Source organism: Rhynchophorus ferrugineus, unplaced genomic scaffold, assembly GCF_030347505.1.
Source record: "Rhynchophorus ferrugineus isolate W39M unplaced genomic scaffold, kcgeb_rfMv2 rfM10, whole genome shotgun sequence".
Taxonomy (NCBI): domain Eukaryota; kingdom Metazoa; phylum Arthropoda; class Insecta; order Coleoptera; family Curculionidae; genus Rhynchophorus; species Rhynchophorus ferrugineus.
In genome coordinates this window covers 477,950-499,941 of record NW_027472589.1, presented here as the reverse complement: position 1 = coordinate 499,941, position 21,992 = coordinate 477,950, and the positions used below count along the sequence as shown (strand labels likewise).

General features: G+C 38.4%; 6 protein-coding genes across 6 annotated transcripts in view; 3 read left to right on the top strand and 3 right to left on the bottom strand.

The window, feature by feature from the left end:
- Positions 1-2,680: 2,680 nt before the first annotated feature.
- Positions 2,681-3,190, top strand: LOC143204304 (chitin-binding domain protein cbd-1-like). Its single transcript, XM_076416890.1, has 2 exons — positions 2,681-2,842; positions 2,908-3,190. The coding sequence occupies exons 1-2, from the start codon at positions 2,743-2,745 to the stop codon at positions 3,111-3,113; spliced, it is 306 nt and encodes a 101-aa protein (XP_076273005.1). The 5' UTR covers positions 2,681-2,742; the 3' UTR covers positions 3,114-3,190.
- Positions 3,191-7,978: 4,788 nt separating this feature from the next.
- Positions 7,979-8,637, top strand: LOC143204309 (uncharacterized). The gene is made up of 2 exons (XM_076416895.1): positions 7,979-8,129; positions 8,350-8,637. The coding sequence occupies exons 1-2, from the start codon at positions 8,066-8,068 to the stop codon at positions 8,562-8,564; spliced, it is 279 nt and encodes a 92-aa protein (XP_076273010.1). The 5' UTR covers positions 7,979-8,065; the 3' UTR covers positions 8,565-8,637.
- A 1,291-nt stretch (positions 8,638-9,928) lies between these two features.
- LOC143203871 (E3 ubiquitin-protein ligase MYCBP2-like) lies at positions 9,929-10,312 on the bottom strand (the record flags this gene model as incomplete). Its single annotated transcript, XM_076416183.1, has 2 exons — positions 9,929-10,086; positions 10,147-10,312. Coding segments are annotated over 2 exons (282 nt in total), but the record flags the coding sequence as incomplete, so codon positions are not given.
- A 115-nt stretch (positions 10,313-10,427) lies between these two features.
- Positions 10,428-11,474, bottom strand: LOC143203870 (E3 ubiquitin-protein ligase MYCBP2-like). Its single transcript, XM_076416182.1, has 3 exons — positions 11,465-11,474; positions 10,714-10,860; positions 10,428-10,654 (listed from the first exon to the last, which is right to left on the bottom strand). The coding sequence occupies exons 1-3, from the start codon at positions 11,472-11,474 to the stop codon at positions 10,539-10,541; spliced, it is 273 nt and encodes a 90-aa protein (XP_076272297.1). The 3' UTR covers positions 10,428-10,538.
- Positions 11,376-12,523, top strand: LOC143204308 (uncharacterized). Its single transcript, XM_076416894.1, has 2 exons — positions 11,376-11,582; positions 12,236-12,523. Exons 1-2 carry the CDS (start codon positions 11,519-11,521, stop codon positions 12,451-12,453), a joined length of 282 nt encoding a protein of 93 aa, XP_076273009.1. The 5' UTR covers positions 11,376-11,518; the 3' UTR covers positions 12,454-12,523.
- A 123-nt stretch (positions 12,524-12,646) lies between these two features.
- The window catches only part of LOC143204312 (E3 ubiquitin-protein ligase MYCBP2), a 113,445-nt gene continuing 104,099 nt past the window's right edge, over positions 12,647-21,992 (bottom strand). The window contains exons 37-59 of the mRNA XM_076416897.1: positions 21,545-21,955; positions 21,371-21,491; positions 21,109-21,327; positions 20,819-21,050; positions 20,561-20,768; positions 20,334-20,505; positions 19,147-19,520; positions 17,677-17,943; positions 17,369-17,623; positions 17,192-17,309; positions 16,955-17,140; positions 16,050-16,225; positions 15,715-15,984; positions 15,511-15,659; positions 15,229-15,457; positions 14,992-15,175; positions 14,759-14,928; positions 14,468-14,707; positions 14,218-14,403; positions 14,054-14,161; positions 13,270-13,479; positions 12,940-13,207; positions 12,647-12,880 (exon numbers count right to left, since the gene is read on the bottom strand). Coding sequence (XP_076273012.1) covers positions 12,765-12,880; positions 12,940-13,207; positions 13,270-13,479; positions 14,054-14,161; positions 14,218-14,403; positions 14,468-14,707; positions 14,759-14,928; positions 14,992-15,175; positions 15,229-15,457; positions 15,511-15,659; positions 15,715-15,984; positions 16,050-16,225; positions 16,955-17,140; positions 17,192-17,309; positions 17,369-17,623; positions 17,677-17,943; positions 19,147-19,520; positions 20,334-20,505; positions 20,561-20,768; positions 20,819-21,050; positions 21,109-21,327; positions 21,371-21,491; positions 21,545-21,955 — 4,869 coding nt within the window. The 3' untranslated portion in view covers positions 12,647-12,764. The remainder of the gene's footprint in view (positions 12,881-12,939; positions 13,208-13,269; positions 13,480-14,053; positions 14,162-14,217; positions 14,404-14,467; positions 14,708-14,758; positions 14,929-14,991; positions 15,176-15,228; positions 15,458-15,510; positions 15,660-15,714; positions 15,985-16,049; positions 16,226-16,954; positions 17,141-17,191; positions 17,310-17,368; positions 17,624-17,676; positions 17,944-19,146; positions 19,521-20,333; positions 20,506-20,560; positions 20,769-20,818; positions 21,051-21,108; positions 21,328-21,370; positions 21,492-21,544; positions 21,956-21,992) is intronic.

Here is a 21,992-nt window from a genome sequence, read left to right as displayed (position 1 = left end):
TATATGTCATAGATAGATATATAGGATAGATAGGAACGAGAATCCAAATCCATGTTAAGTTACTTTATTATTTTTTAAAAATACAATTTTCGTTGTATAACTTCAAAACTAAAAATTATATATTCGTCACCATGTCGTAGCTCTGAATCGCCTAAGATTAGATCACTGTCGTTTCTCGCACGGTCACATGATGACTTCGAACCCGCCTGCTCACCGTGAGTTTTGTCACCTAGCCCCTACTTCAGTCTACCACATACTGGAGGATTGTCAACGACTCACCCATATTAGAGCTATGTGAGGGCTTAAAAACTTGAGAAACTGCAGAAAATACAGACAGACTCCTCGGATTTCTACGAGAAATCGATTACCTTCATCGATACCAATTAACCATTACCACTTCGTTATAGGTGCTAGTGTGAGCTGTCTGGATAGAGTCTTTACTTTGTTATGGTTGTGTTTGTTAACTTGTATTTGTAAAGATTGTTTACCCTTTGCTTAAAGAAAAAAAAACAGACAAATCAGAGGGAACTAAATCTGACCAATAGGATGGGTATTTTCACAATTCTTCTTCTTTTCAAACTCAGTTGTTTTCAAGTTACAATCATGATTTGATTTATTATCTTACCAGCTAAGAGGTGATCCACCGATAGAATATCTTTTACATCCAAACATGCTAGCACCCTCGTGGCTGGTTTCGAGAACTCAACTTATGTTGTGGCCATAATGGTAGATCTAACGAAGAAATGACACGTGATTATTTTTGTTCCATATTTATTAGTTACGATACCCTTTGTCCATATAGCTCTGTGAAACTCAAAGTATCCGAAATATTTGTTTATACCGCCTCGTGTTAAGTATTCCTCTGAAGTAAAACGACGATCCTCTGTCGTTAATGTCTGGAGTGATAATAAATTTCACGAACCAATCACCATTATCGTCATCATTTTGCTGTTGCCAAAGTGGTCTGTCCATTTACAGTTATTTCTTCACATCGCCCGGACATTGTTGACTATAAAACAAAATCGGGAGTTATTTAAAACATAATCCAACGGCACTGAATCAGTGCCTCCTGGATTTTACCATGTTATTACAATGTTAGTTGATGCTTCGAAGTGTATTGCGGAACACTCTTACCTACCACTAAGCAATTTAATGAGCAGATAATAATAAATCGAAAACAAAATAGATAGATAGGCTGCTGGAAGAATTAAGACTTTCTAAAGTTGCTTGTAGACGTCATCTTCAGCCATATCTCAATTTGTCTGGATAGAGTTCTATTACTGGAGGAGTTTTCTCACAATAACAGTCCTTTTTAATTGACCTCCCGTACGAAACGTTCTTCTAGGGTCAGATGGTGTCCTATTCAAACAGTTTTTACAGACTTTGTGTTCTTGTGATTAATAAAGTGCGATATAGGAGATATACAGAATAACCATTTTGTTTTGGTATATATATATATATATATATATATATATATATATATATATATATATATATATATATATATATATATACTTACAAGTACAAGTATAGTTAACGTGTTAAATCACTTGAAAGAAAATTGAAATTAGAATTTGAATTGTAGTAACATTTCCATGGTCTTCTAGCTTTAACTATTTTAGGAATATGTAGCTAAAGATACAATATATCATGTAACCCAACAATTTTCTGTCCATTTTTGTCTCTCTTTGCTGCTAAAATGTTTTATTCTTTGAGCATGTCAACTCAAATGTTATTCAAACTGCGATTTATTTTGTAATAAATCAATAATCAATTAATAGTTTATATATTATGTCTAAATTATTTAAGTTTTTATAAACATATTTAATTAAAAAAAAAAGATTAATAAAACAATATGTAAGGCAACAAATATAATTTATCAATAGATTAAAACACAAGAATCCATTTATCTTTAACATTACTGAATAATATATCTTACCCGGTACTAGAAATATCTTTATTGCTTCTTCATCGGATCTGTTTGATATGCAAAAACAGTATGGAAACCCTTCTCTCCATTCATTCAAGGAATGCAATTCAAATATATATTAAGTCCGTATGTAGAATCTACGTGTATACAATCATGACTATATTCTTTTAACATCTCATATTCCTCAATTCCTCCATTCTTTCATTCAGTCTCTCATTCATTATGATTAACATAACATGATTATATGAACTTGAACTGAAGTAACATGTCCTTGGTCTTCCAAGCTTAACGATTTTACGAAAATGTAGCTAAAAGTTTAAACTATCTTTTGGCCCAACAATTTTTTTTGTTAACATTTTTTTCTTTGAGCCTGTGTCAATTCAAATGTTATTCAAACTGTTTAATAAAAAAATATTCACATTTTATTACGTCCAGAAGCGAATGGGCCTTCAAGGGTTCCAGACAATTGCAACTTTCCAATGCCGCTCAACATTTTTTATTTTTCGTATTCGAAAGCTTCAGAGTTTCGGCCAGAAATTGTTCAATCCGGTTCACAGTGGTACCGTGGATCGTGATTAAAACAACATTAATCTGCTCATATTTTTGATAATCTGACTTCAATCAATTTTAAATCCATATCGATGATTGAAACGTCTGACGAGTAATAGGAAAATCCCAATCTAGTAATCCCGTCGGATATGTTGACATATTGGGATGTACTTTCCTTATCTGGCTATGTGCAGTATATATTGTCGTGAATTCCTGACGCATTTAACCGAGGTACTTGTCGCGAGACTATAACATCAAACACCATGAAACTCGAAACCGCTATTCTGGCTGTCTGCGTCCTTTTATCTCTGCTATGCGATGTCAAGTGTTTCATTGCTAAGAGTGACAAGTTATTGGCTGGTGGTAAGTAGATTCCGATTCAATTATAAATACGCGTTCGTGATTATTACGTTCGAAATGACTTCCAGACTGTCCGGATCATGAGGATGGAGCTCCGACGTACTTAGCAGACCCCAACGATTGCTCGGCCTTCTACGAATGCAGCAACGGGGAAAAGATACTGTTTCACTGCGCTGCCGGTACTCTGTTCGATGATGTCGACTTCATTTGCAAGTTCGAGAAGCAAGTGAGTTGCGGTACCAGACCTATACCAGATACAACTCCATCGGAATAGTCTCTGCATTACGCACAAATAAATATTGTAAAACTGTAAAACGTTAATGAAATATAACGTTTTCATTTGTATTTTAATGGTCGAAGTTTCATTTCAAACACTCTGCTTGCTTACGTTCCATTTTGTGGGTTATTTAACCAACGATACCACCCTACAAGATATCCTACATGATCTTACTTGATGAGAATTCATCGATCGTTAGGGTATTTGTAGTACACAATGCGTACATAATGGAAAATAAAGTGTTTTCGAGAATTAGCCCCATCCGAACACCCTGTAACTGGACTGGGATAACGGTGAGTGTTTTATTTTGTTAATAGTTTAGGGTAAATTAGATGGCTCGGTGAACGGTGGTAAAACGAAATGAGACAGTGGTGTTTACATTATGTGACCGTTATTTATTGGAGTTGTAGGAATGTTCGTCGGGTCGGTCAGTCGGTCGAAATGTGTGGCTGCCGCTGCGATTATTTGTCAGAACACTCACTACTATTTTTGGAAGGAATTTGCACGAGAACTGGAAACACTGGTTGAAGAAATACTGTTTATTTCAATGTTAAATGATACATGTGGTCGACGGGAGAATTGAAAGGATATTAGGTTAGGTAGAGGAAGTACGGTAGCGCTGTGGAAGTGGTACTATTACAAGGGAATGGAGAAAAGAAAAGAGAACGAGACGTCATCGTGATGGTCTTTTATCGCCTGGAACTGCATGGTACCAATCCACCGGCGTTGCCAACCTTTGTGCTTGCTGGTGGTGAATTCGTGGTGGCCTAAGGGGTCGTGGCGGTCGCCACAGAGTAATATAAAAATGTGGTAAATACAAAATAGATAAAACGGATGGCAGCGGTGTTACCTGGAGACGAGGCTTGGGCAGTCGACGGTGGCACGTCTAAACCAAACGATGGTCGAGTACTGAATCAATAGAAATACCCTTCTATAACATCCCAGATAAACGTCTCGGGGTTGCCAGGTTCGTTATCGGGTTCTAGTTGGCACTGCTGGCACTTCGCCTGTGTTCAACAGCTGGGATTATATTTCTAGGTATTTTGTAGACCGTTATTCCACTATGTAAAATTCGACATGCCTCAAGGTCACTACAGTAGTTTACTTTGAGGTAAAAATATAGAAGTTGATATATAATATTGTAAATTTGGACATCAAACTAAACACATTACTATAGACACACATGGACTAAAAGGTCCCGGGCCTAACACATATATAGCGCTACTGACTTTATAGTACTCACTAATTTAACCCTGCTTTTTGATGGGAAAAATATCGTTCAAGTGAAGCAATGGCTTGAAAAGTTATAATGACTCCATTCCATCAGGAACAACAATAAGACGTTGGTTTTCTGACTTAAAGCGTAGTCGTAGATGCAGAACGCAGTGGACCTCCAAATGATGTAATAACACCAGAAAGCATCAAAAAAACTCCACAAAATCGTTTTGATTGATGACATGAATGAGTTTTGATTTAAAAATGAAGTTACGTGAGTTAGTTAACATAGTAAAGATATCAAAAGAACGTGTGACCAAAAACAAGAACGTGTTGGTGATTCTGAGCACTGTTTGGTCTTGTTTAAACGTAAAAAATGGAATTTTTGCGTCGATATGTGACAATCGATGAAATACGGAATCATTATTTCACTCCGGAATGCAGATGATCGTCATCTAGAGCGCAACTGGTGAACATCGTCTAAAGCGCCCGAAAATACGACAATCGGCTGGAAAGGTTATGGCTTCGGTATTTTGGGATGTGCGTAGTGTAATATTCATCGACTATCTTGAGAAGGGAAATATTATTTTTTTTATGCGTAATAATGGAGTGTTGGAAAAGAAGAAGAAAAAAAATTGTTCCATCAAGGCACAAATCAATCAAAATAATGGCAAAACTACATGAATTGAACTTCGAATTGCTTCCACATCCACCGTATTCGCCAGATTTGCCTCCCAGTAACTATTGGCTGTTTGCAGACCTTAAAAAATGCTACTGACATTTTGCTCGAACGAAGAGGTTATATATTAATAAATAATATCCATAAATCGATGATTTATCCATTACTGCTTATTATTTATGATCAAAATATGAACAGCACAAGAACAAATAAACTATATACAACAGAATTCTTAACCTTACAGACCAAAGCTTTTACTAGTACCAGTATTCAACAGTTTATACCATACTTAAATAGTATCCCAAAAACAGTACGTACTCAGTGCTATAGTCCGATGAATCTACGTTTATTATTTATTAAACGGTTGGTTTAACTGGTTAATAAATATCTGGACATCATCAATGATGAAATTATTACAATGACTAGCATATTGCTGCTAAATACTTCCATATTCCAAGATGATAATAAGCTCATAAACATGGCCAAAAAGATTCAGGCTTGGTATGAGAAGCATTACAATATCATCAAACATTTTTCCTGACCAGCATACTCGTCAGACTTAATAACTGAACCATTATGAAGAGAAGCTGAACAACAGCTTTATGGTTGCTCAGCACCTTATTAATATATAAACATTGTTTATATCTCAAGTGTTCAAATTATTTTGTCCTTCGTGAAATGGTCCACGGTCTTTGAGACACGCTAAGATATGACTTCATCAAATAAGTACTACTAGATATATGCAATTTTAATTCATCTCTTAGGAAAGGTCTGCCTCATTTAACATTTTCTGTTCCATCTTCGAGAGCGAGACAATTTTGCCCTCTCATAGCATAGCGGATCAAATGGCTTTAAACGGTACACATGGTGTAAAGTGACCATGTGTATTATTATTTGGTTTGAAAAAAAATGATAGCGTATTTATATTCGTTGATATAACGTTTTCTGTCCTTTTAAAACCAGATAACATAAACTATGGACCTGAGTCATATGATCCGGAGGTTGTTTTTTGTTTTATTTGTGTATGTTACGAAATAAAAAAAATACACCTTATCGTTTATCTTAGGTGCCATTATATCGCATGATTACGCAAAAACTGTCATGGCTGGGAACGACGTATTTTTTTAACAAGGTTATGAAATGATCCTTGAAAAGGTGATCAAAGTTAAGGGATCTAGAGCTCTTTGGTGCGACGTGCTGCCAATATTCAATGATATACTAATAAAGAAAGTACCTTCTGTGTCACACTGTTCCATGCTTCTTTGGAACTATTATCGAACTTTACCTTCTACATTTATCTACTTGATCTTCTACACTCATCCTAGATTCGCTTAGATTGCTCTCTGATTTTTCCCCTCGCCGCCGTTGCTTCCCATATTATCTTTACCTATCTCGCGTTCTCCATACACACTAAGTGTTTACACCATCAGCTCTTCCTACTCTGTACTCTATGTACTATGTACTCTTTCTATAGTTGTATGTACTTTGTTAATCTATACATTGTTGTCCACACTTTAAATTTAGCGCTTATTATTTATGGCAATTTAAGGTCAGTGAATGGAGGTAAAACAAAATAAAATCGTGGTGTTTACATTATGTGACCGTTATTTATTTAAGTAATATAAAAATGTGAAAATACAAGTGATAAAAAAGGGCTGGCAGCGGTGACGAGGCCTGGGCAGTCGATGGTGACACGTCTAAACCAAACGATGGTCGGTTATTGAATTATTCAAAGTACCCTTCAATAATGTCCCAGATGAACACCTCAAATGTTGTCAAATGCCTGAATGTCAGCTATTCGTTATCATGTTCCAGTTGGCACTGTTGGCACCCCGCCCGTGTTCAACATCTGGGATTATATTTCTGGGTATTTTATCAATTCTGACATTCAGTTCCAGCTCCCATTACTTTCGATCTGTATACCCAGATACCTGTTAAATTTACCTGTTCGATTCTTACATTCTCACTTTGCATATATATTTCTTCCGACTATTCCATCATTATGACTTTCGTTGTGCTTTTGTCCATTATCTGTTCATATTCTCTTAATATCATAGTCAAATTCCATCAATTTGAAGTTTTCTGTAGTTATTCTGGCCTATCAGTTGTTATTATTACATCATCTGCAAAAGATCCGATGAGCTATTTCTATTTTTTCCATATTTTTGATACCCTATATGTTGTCCTATTTTGTCTATTTGACCTTTCTGATAATTTCATCCAATAATATCATCACACATCATATCACAGCTCTGCGATTCTGTTAGCGACTTATCTACTACCGATTTTAGACGATTTTCTATATTTGCTGGTACATCTTCTTGGCTTTTATATATCGGAGATTAATTTGCTAAAATCTGGATATGAAATGTGATCTCTACACAATGAATGGAACCACAACCCTTAGCTATAGCAGTCAAGAAAACTGTTTGGTGGGCTTTCGGTTAATAGAATGCATAAGTACGGATGGAAACCCCCTTTAAAAATCTGAACTTAATCATTGAACGCACAGTATATAAAAATAGAAATTTGCATTATCTTGAATAAAACAACAACACCAACTTAATCATTAATTAAACATTAACAGGTGTTTTCAAGAACAGCATTATCAAGACTAAACCATCAAATGTATGATATTGTTATATTGTCTTTCTAATATTTATCTGTATTTACGTCACCAATAATAGCTATTAAAACCGATTATTTCTGTAACAACAATTTTAACTACTTGACAACACAACATTTATCAACAGCAAAAAAAAAACGAAAAAACACGTGTAAGAATTATCATATCTCGAAAAAATAATGACAGCATGGTGAACGTTAAAAATATCATGTTTATCATGTACCGAAAGAAAATTGAGTGTTGATGTTCAAGAAGGTAATCTGTTTTTTTATTATTTTGATTTCTGTTCCGATAACAAATTTCAGATTAGCAATTATCTCAGACATGTTAATTGTAATATTATCAATAATTAAATCGCATATAAATAAACTCCCAGTTTAGGCACCTACTATAGCCTCAACAAGCTCCCTTAGTGATCAAATTATCAAAATGATCAAAGCCGGTCTTCTCATTTTCACTATTTGCTGCTGTTATTTGATCAGAGCGGATATCGGTAAGTGCCTATCATACCATTTTTGGTTTGCTGGATTTGACCGTTTTGACTGGTCTTTTAACACATCTAGATCTTATTTCAATGATTGTCAACCCTTTAGAAGGTTGGAAGGAAAAACAAATAAAATATTTAGAATTAGAAATACTTATTGCATTTCGCAACAAAAGTATTAATAAAATGAAGCTGTTGTAAATATCTAACACATGTTGTTCTTGTTCAGAATGTCCGGAAGGAGTATCAATAACTTATATAGCAGACCCCAATGACTGCTCAGCCTTCTACGAGTGCAGCAACGGAGAGCCATGGAGATTTGTTTGTGCCTCTGGGACCCTTTTCGATGCTAATAACTTGATATGCAAAAACGAAAAGGATGTAAACTGTGGTACCCGTCCTAATCCTGGTTCAAAGTCAACTCCGTCTAGCCGTAAATCGTAAAATACCCATGTACTAACTATAATCTTATTTTAAAATCTTCTTTATGTCCTGAAATATAACATACCTAAGTGGGTTGATTTTTCATTCAATTTATATCGTACCCAGTGAGATAATTTCTTAACTATTCTTCATGTTTTTGTATGAAATATTCAACCTAAAGAGACTAAAAGAAATGTAATATCTGAAAGCCAGCTTCCACCATCTTATTGTTCAAACAGAATTAAAATAGAGTTCATTTAACCTGTGCAAAAAAAATGTATCCAATGTTGTAAAATCATTTATCATTCATTTAAAATCTCCTTTATGTCTTGATTGACATACCCAAATAGCTTAATTTTTTTTTCGTTCAATTTATATCGTACCCAATGAGATAATTTCTCAACCATTTTTCATTATTTTGGATGAAAGCTTCCAACATCTGATCGTTCAAACAAAATTAAAATAGAGTTCATTTAACCGGCCTGTGGAAAGAAGAAATGTATCTAATATTGTACAAAAAATCTTGTAATATTTTTCTTATTATTAACTTCAAGGAAACATTACAGATCTTTTAATCCCATTAAAAAGCTAATCTTTTGGATAGATCAGTGAGTAATTTTAGACTATACCAAACGAAACTCTGGTCCGATATTTGCAAATACATGGGCCATCAGACATTTTGTTACCCTTTCATAACCCCCACGTAGCTCAAATACCATAACTGCGGATTAGATGTCTATTAAGATCAATAAAAACCTAGTTTCCATGCTAGAGCTCATGAAGAAAGTTTTAGTTTGTACCAAAAAATATTGCTTAAGTACCTTTTATCATTAACTTGAAGTACCATATTGGCTGTTATTTTCTCTACTAGTTTTTAATATTCAGAGGCAAAAATAATTTCCATTTAGAAAGTTATATAGAAAAAGAACTGCAACTGAATATTGAGACCCAACCAATTTTTGATACCCTTTATGTTAATTTCATCCAATAATATCATAAACATCTCTGCGATTCTGTTAGCGACTTATCTACTACCGATATTAGACGATTTTCTATACTTGCTGGTACATGTTCTTGGCTTTTATGTATCGGAGATTAATTTGCTAAAATCTGGATATGAAATGTGATCTCTACACAATGAATGGAACCACATCCCTTAGCTATAGAGTCAAGGAAAACTGTTTGGTGGGCTTTCGATTAATAGAATGCATAAGTACAACAACCATTTTAATAACATAACACCAATTTAATCATTAATTAAACATTGACAGGTGTTGTCAAGAACAGCATTATCAAGACTGTCACATGGCTAAATAAATAAACTTAAATAATATTTAAAAATGTTCAACAAGGAACGTGGCTGTGGTACTACATAATGTTATATATATATATATAAAAATTAGTTATCTATGTGTTATAACAATTATTTAAAACGTATGGGCGTTCCTGCAGACCCCACAACCTAGCGCGAATTCCTCCCCGGTCGGTGGGTGTTTGACATGCAGTGGACATTCGTCTCCATCTAACTGGGTAGCCCGAGGTCCTGCAGGAGAAATGTGTGAATATTTGTGGAGGTTAACTTGAGTTTTTTTAATATGTTTACCTGCTGGACATAGTGGTAATTCGCTCTTGACCAAGTTGGTGACTCTTTGGAAGTCGTCGTGGCAGGGATTTCTAAAAATCTGAATATGAAATGTGATCTCTACACAATAAATGGAACCACATCCCTTAGCTATAGAGTCAAGGAAAACTGTTTGGTGGGCTTTCGATTAATAGAATGCATAAGTACAACAACCATTTTAATAACATAACACCAATTTAATCATTAATTAAACATTGACAGGTGTTATCAAGAACAGCATTATCAAGACTGTCACATGGCTAAATAAATAAACTTAAATAATATTTAAAAATGTTCAACAAGGAACGTGGCTGTGGTACTACATAATGTTATATATATATAAAAATTAGTTATCTATGTGTTATAACAATTATTTAAAACGTATGGGTGTTCCTGCAGACCCCACAACCTAGCGCGAATTCCTCCCCGGTCGGTGGGTGTTTGACATGCAGTGGACATTCGTCTCCATCTAACTGGGTAGCCCGAGGTCCTGCAGGAGAAATGTGTGAATATTTGTGGAGGTTAACTTGAGTTTTTTAATGTGTTTACCTGCTGGACATAGTGGTAATTCGCTCTTGACCAAGTTGGTGACTCTTTGGAAGTCGTCGTGGCAGGGATTTCTAAAAATCTGAATATGAAATGTGATCTCTACACAATAAATGGAACCACATCCCTTAGCTATAGAGTCAAGGAAAACTATTTGGTGGGCTTTCGATTAATAGAATGCATAAGTACAACAACCATTTTAGCAACATAACACCAATTTAATCATTAATTAAACCTTGACAGGTGTTGTCAAGAACAGCATTATCAAGACTGTCACATCGCTAAATAGAACTGTTTGGCGAGTCAAAAATGGATGGAAAACGTCGTTAGATTTACTTTTGTCTTATCATAACACTTTGAAATGTGAACCTTTCCCACTGAATAGACTATATAATCAAAATTTGCATTATCTTGAATAAAGCAACAGCTATTTACTATTTAAAACTGATCTAGCCCTATACAGATATTTCACTGTATGGTGTTTTTATATTATTATTTTGATATTTATCTGTACTTATGTCGCCAGTAATAGCGACATGAACCAATTATTTCTATAACAACTTGACTCTTATCAAAAATAGGAAAGTGTTTGAGAACTAACAGAAATTGAAACTGTCAAAAAGATCAAAAGGAAATAGCAACTCTAATCTGTTTTTTTTTACGATTTCTGTTCCGATAATGAACTTCATATTATCTCAGACTTGTTAATTGCATCATTATCAACAATTAAATCACATATAAATAACCTGCCAACTTATAGCCATGTACTAGAATTTCAACAAGCTCCGTTGGTGACCTAAATATCGATATGATCAAAGTCGGTCTGCTTGTTTTCGCTATTTGCTGCTGTTATTTGGTCAGAGCGAATATCGGTAAGTGCCTATTATGCTATTTGTATCAGTGGGGTATTCTTGGTGCTAGTACCATTTTGCTGTAATGTTATGTACCTTTAAACTCGAAATATCACCAGAACTATACATTTTTCATTTCAAACATTCCAACAAATAAGTTGTTGTTTATACACAAGCTCTTCTAACATTCTTCGTCAAATCTTCCAGAGTCATATGAACCTTCTATTCTTCAGGCCTTAATACATTTTTGTTTTTTCAACCAAAAAGTCGACTTGAACTCGAATATTTTTTCATATCTCATTGGACAAACATATCGACTTGTTATTATGTTGGTATTAACTATCTCACCATGAATAATTTCACATTTTCCTAAGGTCTCAAAGAAAATTACTTTGATGAATGCTAGTAATCTTTTAATTGTTAATATCATGGTGTATATAATGCAATAATATATACGTTTGTTCTGAAATGTTCTGTATATTCGTTATTCGGTTTAAAATCATGCTTGTTTTGTTTTCTTGATTTTTGATTGACTAACATAATGTGATGTAATCTTTATAATTTGATTATCAAGAAAAATTATAAGTGAAATAATTTCGTTTCTAGCAAAAACATTAATAAAATGGAGCTGTGCTAAATATGACACACATCTAACATATTTTGTTCTTGTTCAGAATGTCCAGAAGTTGATGGAGCATCACCAACTTACATAGCAGACCCCGATGACTGCTCAGCCTTCTACGAGTGCAGCAATGGAGAGCCATGGAGAATAGTTTGTGCCCCTGGGGCCCTTTTCGATGTTACTACCTCGAGATGCGAAAACGAAGAGAATGTAAGCTGTGGTACCCGTCCTAATCCTGGTTCAAGGTCAACCCCGTCTAGCCGTAAATAATTGATTAAAGTACTAATATTATTTTAAAGTCTCCTTTGTAAGTTGAAATATAACATAAAATAAAATAAAATGTTCGTTTTTTTTTTCATTCAATATTAAACCATTCCCCGCTAATTCTTTATATTTTGGCCGAAAAATTCCGAGTAATGACCTTAGAAATAAAATATCTAGTTAATATTAAACGATTATATTAATATTCTTTACGTTATATCGTAATAATATTTAAAAGTGTTCAACAAGGAACGTGGCTGTGGTACTACATAATGTTATATATATAAAAAAATTAGTTATCTATGTGTTATAGCAATTATTTAAAACGTATGGGCGTTCCTGCAGACCCCACAACCTAGCGCGAATTCCTCCCCGGTCGGTGGGTGTTTGACGTGCAGTGGACACTCGTCTCCATCTAACTGGGTAGCCCGAGGTCCTGCAGGAGAAATGTGCGAATATTTGTGGAGGTTAACTTGAGTTTTTTAATGGGTTTACCTGCTGGACATAGTGGTAATTCGCTCTTGGCCAAGTTGGTGACTCTTTGGAAGTCGTCGTGGCAGGGATTGCAGAAATGGGTGGTACCGAAGCAGAAGAACACGGCCACCGAGCAACAGTATCGACATTTGTACTCCAGAAAGTCGGCGCCGTGCTTCGGACACATCTGCGCCCTGGCCACGTCACTGCATCCCCCGCATACCAACTCCGCAGGGTCGTACCGGTCGTCCGCCTCCGCGTCGCATCTGGCTTCGCCTCCATAATAAGCCTGCGAGCACAAAATTACTGTATTCTAAAGAGAATCGTCGAGTTTATAGTTGAGCTACTGACCTTATTGCATTTATAGCACACGTAGTAAGCGTATCGGTCCATTGCGTAGGACGCTGGGTCGTTGTAGAAGCGAGCACCAGGAGTAACAACAGCCTCCACCGTGTGTAGTCCCTCGTACTCCAACCGCATCAACGCCTTCCTCTTCACGTCCTTGAATAAGTCCTGGATAGGTTCCAAGAGTTCCTCCAGCGTCGGATGTTTGATGTCAGTCTAAAGAGTCATTGATATAAACATACCGGGGCAAGTTTATTATGACGTTGATTTTTAAGGACGTTGACAATATCAGATCTAGACGTCTAATTTAAGATCTATTCTTGAATAACATCTTCGGAAATATAATATAGTGTAGTAAGAGAAAGAAATATAAAGACTTATTTAATGTGACGCAAAACACAGTAGCGACAGAGATATAGAAAGAAAAGATAACATTATAAAAACAAACAAAACATTCTGCACATACAAAATATTGAAAAATAAAAATTTAACAAGAGAAAGATATTAAAAATATAAAACATCAATAATATCAATAATAATGTATAATACAGAAATAATGACTATGACAAAACAGATTGAAGAAAATCTAAGAATGGGTAGAAGAAATATATTATAGAATATTATATTATAGAAGAACTAAGAACCAACCAAATAACAGTGGGTGAATGGGAGAAGAAAATCGGAGTATATATGCAATTTTTGCCACCAAAACAGATTCACACTATATCATGTGACACAACATAAAATATTGCAACAAGTGTCGCTATAGTTTGCTACTACAAATACTTACCTTGCATATGGGACACAATGAAAACGAAAATGTTATGCGTGGCCCGACCCATCTCTTCATCAGAACCGCTTTGCAACAATGAAAATGAAACACATGACCACAGTGAAGCTGAAACACAAATACCAGATCAAAATTCAACAGGTTTCGACTGATTTTGAACTCACTTGAATAGCTGGGGCACAGGACAGAGCCTCTGTGAAACAGATCATGCACATATCGTCGGAATCCTGGCGTAGGGTAGCGTCATTGGTACATCCATGCAAACAGGGGAGGCACTGTGCCTCTCCCAGCACTCCCCCGCACATGTGACCACAATTTAACAACTTGGTGCACGCGGATTTCCCATATTCCTGGAGATATCATCGAAAATATTACTCCATATTAGCACAATGACACAAAAACTAAAACCCGTACCTGACATTCTGAGTCAGCACAAACATTTCCAATGGCCAAAAGTCCGGAATTCCCAGTGGTTCCACAGAACCGACAAATACCGGTGATACCAGCCGCCCTGGTACGGGTACCGCCCTCTCTGTATTCCACGAGAGCCTTCAAAGTGCGAGAATCCGCCAGCGCGAGAAGCCAGAAGAGTTTCGTCCTGCCACAACCCTCGTGTAGCTCCACTTTGATGGCCTCTTCCTCTTCTTTACAAACCTAGGTCAAGACGAGTTTGATATCGTTTCTTTAATGTGTTCGTGGTGGTACCTGTCTCAGATGGGTTCTGGTCTTTCTGTGCAGATGCAGGAAACGATCACAGTCAGCGCAGAGGTTCCCGCAGGTGTTGCACTGGATGACCGCGGTGGTTTCACTGTCGTCATGATTACAGCACATCGGTCTCGGAGGAATCGTGTGTCCCTCAGCTTTGCTCCATTGGCCTGGATAGAAATGGTGTTGATGTTAGTCCACCTTGCATAGTTATGATACAGGCAAAGTGTTACCCGATGATAATCGTTCGACATGATCTTTATCCAAGACGCAGAGTGAAGCCAGAGCCAGCCATAACGTGGGAGTTCTCAAGCAGTTAGTGGGCAATCGCTGGTCTTCACTTAGGCAAGTTAAGTTCAGGATATTCTCGGCTATGGCACTCTTGGTGATGTTGGCCCAAGCTTCGGACATTTTGCCCTAGAATCAGAATTAAAATAACGTACAACTGATACATCATCCTCTGATCATACCGCTGTCATATCAGTGATCATGTGTACGATAACATCGGCCAGTTTCCGATTTGATGTCCCCTTCAACCACCACCTAGAACCGACATCGTCGGTGGACTGAATAGACGACGCCAAACTCACAGTGTTGATCTCTTTGGCTGCACCTCCTCCGCCGGATTTACTCCGAATTTTCACCTGTAAAGTGAGGGCCTTGGCTATGATGCTGAGGAATATGTCCAGTATTCCGATCCTGAAACCCTTTTGGTGAAAATGTGGTTCAAAATTCGTGCTATGTGCACAGACCTATTTACGTCGAACTTTGAGGAACCAGCGTCTTTGTTGGTTACTGGTACTATGTTAAAGTCTTTCGGAGGAAGGTTGGTGACCCCGACGACTTTGGCGAAGAGCTCTGGCGTGACCTCCGACAACATTCTCCTCAAGAGCGATGTAACCTGGATAAACAGAGCTTGGTTCGCGGAAACAACTACAGAAAAATCGAAGATATACCTGTCGTTGTACCCGAGCACTGCCTGTGTGAAGAAGTACCAAGAGATCTCCCAGTAAACCGCCCTGATGTGACAAGTACGCTCTACCCACCGAACTACCAGACAAGGCGAGTACCATGGACAACATCTCGAAGCAGTACGTGTCGGAATTCTTGACGATATCCGAGCTGCTGTGGGACGAGGCGGTCGAGGTGACGCACAGGTTCGAGGCCCACTCTTCCCGCACCCTTTCGGTTTCTTTGCGAATTGCCTGAACTATATGGACGATGACCTGCAGAAATGAACATAAAACTCCAAATACATCATTTTTATCGACATAATAGTAACAAGTATTACCTGTTTCTGTAAATGGGTCATCTTGCTTCTACTGAACAAAATCCCAACCATATGCTCACGTAGATCGTTGCTCTCCTCCAAAGGTTCGATGCTGTCACTCCCCGACAAGGGAGCGTCTGTGTTTCCGGAGATGTTATGCGAATCCTCGCCTTGCAAGAGTTTACCAAACACTTGCGCTAACAGAACAATAATAATTAAAGAACTTCATAGAACTGTTCACACATAAATAAAAAAATACATAAGAATTCTTGCTGTAGAAATCAACAAAAATGTTAAAAGAAAGCTAAAGCTCAAATAACTCCTGTTAGAAAGAAGGAGAAAGCCAGTAGCTTTAGCGACCATCTAAGAGATATCTTTTAGCCATTCTCAGGGCCCGACCAAAATAACACAGCTGAAACTAAAGAGTGCCTTATTACGCCAGTAAATATGCCTACTGTTCAGTGAAGGAAAAGCATCAGTTTACGATGTTATCGACGCAACCTTCTTAAATCATCTACCACACAAGGGAATTATGATCCTTGTAAAAATATTCAATGCTTGCTTTGGTCTGAAACATTTCCCAGGATGATCGAAAATTGCCCAAGTCGTAATGATGCCTAAACCAGACAAACCACAGAAAAGAGTGCTGACTGAGCTACTCGACGACCTTCCAACAAAATATCTGCAGTACCTGATGAAACAAGTACAAGTGCAACTCCATTTGGCTATCAAGTCGTTACCAAAATCATTGATATTAAGAACGTTTTTCCAGATACACCATGCACAACTAAGAAAAAAAATCCTCCAGTAAAACAATTCTTAAATTATACGTATTAAGTTAACACTCTATATACTACCCTATGATCAAACCAGGAAAGGTTGTCAAGGCATAGAAGAGAGAGAAAACTACATAATAAGAATCTCACCTGTAATCAGCCTGAAGACTCTCAAAGTCTCGCTCTCACAGTTCCTCTGCTGGATGGTGCCGGCACTGTACAGTTTTCCCACTTTGAGGACCTCACCGTCAATCTTACCCAAGATCCTGATCTGTCTCAGTCGTACAGAGTTATCAGGACCTTTGAGCTCCAAGCGGATAACGTTATCACTGCTTTCTGCAACGCAAATAATAATATCGGAGGTTTACTAACACTTTCACGGCTTACCCATTATCGGACAATTGACCCAGCCACCTAGCAGCCTGGTTTCTACTTCCACGGTCCTAAGCTTGGACAGTTCGTCAGTATTTTGTCCCGAATAAAAGGTGATCGTTGATATTTTATTCTAAATGGCGGCAAGTCAGTTTATATTCAAGAAAATTGGATCATCACGATCATTCTCACCCCTAAATCTCTACAGTTATCTACATGGACGCATATCAATACCGGATGATGTCCGTGAGCACAAACCACGGTGATGCTTTTGGTTTTGTTCCTATCTTCATCTCCACTCTCCCAAAATGTCTCCGTTGAACCGTCGGTCAAGCTGGCGATCATGGCCTGTCGGCTGGAGGCTTTGATCTCGACCATTTGCGTCAGATCCTTGAGACTCTCCACAGAGGCAGTAGGTTGACTAAAAGCACTTTCGTGCATTGACATCTGTAAAACCATGTCTCAGACATAGGCTCACGCGCGCCAAAATGAAAACTCACCGTAAAGTCCTCGATTTCTTCGCTCCTAGACAGAATTTTGCTGATGTTGTTGAAAACCTGGGAACGATGCAGGAAGCCGTGATCGGTCGGAGCAAACTTCAGGCCCCAGCATCGCACGGCGATCTGCTGCAATGCCGACCCCATCGGTAGCAAGATCATGATGTTGGCGATAGTTTGAAGCAAGGAATGGAAGGTGGCAGGCAGAGGATGGACCGCGTCCCCTGCTATGGTGATATCGGACAGTGGATGTTCACAGACATTAAATTCCTTAATGAGAAAAGTTAAATATAGAGTTTTAGAAAGAAAAAATATATTAAATATAAATGATATTCAAGCTTGTATAGTAATTGTATGGTTTATAAAAAAACTTGGATGAGATCTAAGATCTCAACTGATCAACAGAACTAGCAGGAATGACTACAAGATAATTTATGGACTTCAGTGCGACAATACAACAAGCATTAGTACCACTTGTGAATAACTTGCAGTCACGACAGAAGTTACATAAGTAGAGATATTTACCAGCTCATTTCACTAGCTAACAAGTAAATATGCAATGTTACGATTTGATACATATGTCATTTTATTCTACTAACATTAACCACAAAACTACACAAGTTGCATTTCGCTAAAAGAACAGCGGTATAGATTTTTTTTGAAAATGTCCAGTTTTATGCCTGAAGAAAACGTGCGTTACTTTTTTGTTTCATTAAAAGAAAGTCATCGTTTTCTGCTAGAGACTTAGGGTGAGCACCTCCAACCATATGAATATGTGAAACGTGGTTATCACCTGGCAAAGCTAGACCATCTGCTGCAAAGCCAAATGGCTTAGGTCTCAAGATCATGCTCTGTATCTGCTGTGATCAGGTTGATGTATATTATAAACTGTTGAAACCTGGAGAGATAATACTGATCACTACTGACAACAAATGATCAATTTGGACTGTGCATTGATCGAAAAATGTCCACAATAACCTTAAAGATATGATAAGGTGATTTTGCTGCCATCTCATACACCAAAACTAAGCAAGAAGGTATTGGATTGGTACTTGGATGGAAAGTTTTATCGTACCCGCTAACTCCACTTGATTGCGACTTTTTTGCATCGATAGTGCATAAACTGCAGAACAGAAGAGGAAGAGATAGGCACAATATATTGAAGAGAATATCCAATACTTTGATTAAAAAAATCTGATAAGAATTACAGAATTCCCTGGTATAATGAAGAATATATAGTACAAAAAAGGAATATCCTAAAAAGTAATGGATAAAAAGTACTTCTTGTATAATGCTACAGTTAATTATAACGGAAAAAGTGAAAATGAAAATAGGTAGTGATTGTCATTTAAGCAATTAAAACCAAAATAATGCAAAACTAAGGCATTAAACTAATAAGAGATTATTTTAAGACTACCGTACTCCATGAGAGAGGAAACAGTCTACATAAATGGCTTTACTTCACAACGTTACCTCATCTGACCTTTTCGGTGGTCGATTATCTTCTTCCGACTCAACCTCAATCTCGATGGGGGTGAGTGACGTCACGAACCACCACAACAGATCGTGCAAGCAGATCGGTTGAGTAACGGAGCGCAGAAGCCAGTTCAGAGCTTGCATGGCGTACACCCTGCACATCGCTTTCCTCAGAGCCTGCTTCATGGCCAGCCTGAGTGAGTCTAGGTCATGTTGCTGTGTGGCGAATTGCAACACAGGCCTTTGGAGTAGGTTCATACTCTCTCGGTACTCTGCAGGTATCTCGGTCTTCACGATGGAGGAGAGCTCTTCTTTGGGGATGAGTTTCTGAAGAGCCGGAGACGGATTGCACAGCAACGATGACCCAGCGTCTATAAAAAAAGCTCCATCAAGCTTCAATTCCTTTTTTAGTTGGAATACCAGATCTATCGGAAAGTCGTTACCGGTTTTTGTAACAGATATCGCTAGGCCTAAGTATACAATGTTATGATTTGAAACATATCATGTCATTTTATTATTCTAATATCAAGCTTCAAAGCTATACATGTTATATTTTGCGAAAGCATCACCATCATAGATTTATGTCCCTTTGAAAATGTCAAATTTCGTGAATCCGGCCGATCGACTCCCAGACCAAATCGTTTTGGTTGCAAGACAATGCTCTGTGTTTGGTGGGACCAGACTGGCGTGGTATATGACGAACTTTTGAAACCTAGTGAAACAGTTAATAGGGAATGATCAATTTGAGCCTCATACTAGTTGAAAAATGGTTAGAGTGGGATCGAAGACACGGTAAAGTGATTTTACAGCATGATAACGCGCCGTTTCATAAAGCAAAACCGGTCAAGGAAACCTTGAAAGCACTTGCATGGGACATATTATCACACCCACCGTAATCTCCAGATCTTTCCCCGTCCGACCATCAACTTTTTACATCAATGGGACACGCGCTTGCACAGCAGCACTTCGTTTTCGAAGAAATTAGAAAATGGCTAGATGAATAGTTCTGCTCAAAGCACAATTTTTTATGAGATGGCATCCCTAAATTGCCTGAGAGATGGGAAAGGTGTACAGGATCAAATGGTCAACACTTTAAATAAAATCATTTGTCCATTGTCTTGAAAGTTGTGTAGTTTTTCGCGAAAAAAACGATAACGACTTCCTGATACACTTGGTAATACCACCTCCGGCTATCTCCGAGCTGCTATTGTTGCGTCTCCTCATCATGATGATCCTGCCGTCGTATCCCGTCTTGGCCCAGGGAATCCCGTTGGTTCCCATGGAGACGGATCGATGAAACCGCATTCCTTTTATGTTATCTGACTCGTTTTCCGACAGAGAGACCTCCGACAAGGGCTGGAAGTAACATTATTTAGTCAACGCCTACTTTTCCTGAGACCTAGGGATTTACCCGTTGCTTGGAGGTACCGGGAAGGTTATTGAAACTCCCCTGGAAATTTTGCCTGGGGACCATGTCGCCATAGAACGGATGCTCGTCGAAGAAGTTGTACCCTCCTAAAGTCTGGAGGCACTGGAACGGGGGGAGGGGGCCGAAGGGGCCCGAACAGTCGGGAGGAGTGATGTTCTCGGAAAGGGAAGGCATCATGATGCCCGACGACCTGTAGGACTGAATCAGTGATGTTCGAGAGCGACGATGACAGATACCAACCTTCTCTGGGGTCCCATGCCGGAGTCCGAGGAGCTAGCCAGGTCCAGGAGAAACATGGCGTTGTTCTTCATCACTATGTGTTGTTCGGCGCCATTGAGACTAGCCGATCGGACGTTCAGAGCTTTCCGGTGGATCAGGGTCTTGGCTTTCTGGGACGAGTGTCTGTTGGTCTTGCCGTTTTTCATGAATTTCTCACGGCACTGCTCGCAGAGCAAATACCACACGCTTCCGTCTGGAAGAAGAGGTCAAAATCATAACGGTACAACTAGCAACAATGCTGCTGCCCTTACGAACTCCACCGTCGCCACAATTTCCCGCCCATCCTAAACAGTAGTTCCCTCCCGAGTTGTATCCTTTACCGCCAGCGTGTTGGCCACAACCCGGATGCTCCTGGTGCATGTGATATGTGACAGGATGTGGAAAACTATCACCACACAGTTCGCACAAGGTGTCGCCTTCACTCGAGTGCAGATAGGATGACAAACCGATGTCCTCTGCAACATCTACATCTAGAGTTTAAAATTAAAAAATATACAATCACATCGCACCAACCTAGATAGTTCCTGGGGGGCAGTTTCTTCTTCTTGTTCTTCTTGCAGTCCTTCTCGAGGGCGATGTTCTTTTCCTTCGGATCCATCTTATCTTTCTTCAGTTTATCCTTCGTGGGACTAATCTGGATGGGGCTAATAGTAAATTGCCGTTTTGCCGTTGAACACAGTATTTTACCTGTTCGTTGATCTTCTGCAGACAGGTCGAGGTTAGCTCTTCCCAAAGGTACACCAAGCTCTTCAGCGCCGGAGGTAGAACGGAGATAGTTTGGTAGGAGTAGTTTTGTTCTCCTGTTTCCTCCCTGATGGTGCTGTCGGTGACTTTCCTGGATCGGTTACGATTGGCGCTGGCGTTTGCCGCCGATCTCGTCAATGATTCCAACGTGGCTGGTTGAATATGGAGGTAGTTACCCGCATTGCTGACCTCCACAGAGTGTCTTTGACGTGCTCGTTCCTCCTTGGTCAGTTCCCGGCGTCGCTTATCCAGAGGAAGCTCCGGATGACGCGTGACAACCTGCGCTCCCTGCTTGGGCAGAGTCGGATGGAACTTTAAGAAAGACGCGCAGGCCATGGCGTCATGTACTATACCCTAAAAGCAACAAAAACCTGAACATTTCACACATTTA

Coding starts and splice junctions, on each gene's coding strand:
- LOC143204304 (XM_076416890.1), top strand. CDS start 2,743: ATGAAACTCGAAACCGCTATTCTGGCTGTCTGCGTCCTTTTATCTCTG. Junction 2,843..2,907: donor TGACAAGTTATTGGCTGGTG/GTAAGTAGATTC, acceptor AATGACTTCCAG/ACTGTCCGGATCATGAGGAT.
- LOC143204309 (XM_076416895.1), top strand. CDS start 8,066: ATGATCAAAGCCGGTCTTCTCATTTTCACTATTTGCTGCTGTTATTTG. Junction 8,130..8,349: donor TTTGATCAGAGCGGATATCG/GTAAGTGCCTAT, acceptor GTTCTTGTTCAG/AATGTCCGGAAGGAGTATCA.
- LOC143203870 (XM_076416182.1), bottom strand. Junction 10,655..10,713: donor ATTACCACTATGTCCAGCAG/GTAAACACATTA, acceptor TTTCTCCTGCAG/GACCTCGGGCTACCCAGTTA.
- LOC143204308 (XM_076416894.1), top strand. CDS start 11,519: ATGATCAAAGTCGGTCTGCTTGTTTTCGCTATTTGCTGCTGTTATTTG. Junction 11,583..12,235: donor TTTGGTCAGAGCGAATATCG/GTAAGTGCCTAT, acceptor GTTCTTGTTCAG/AATGTCCAGAAGTTGATGGA.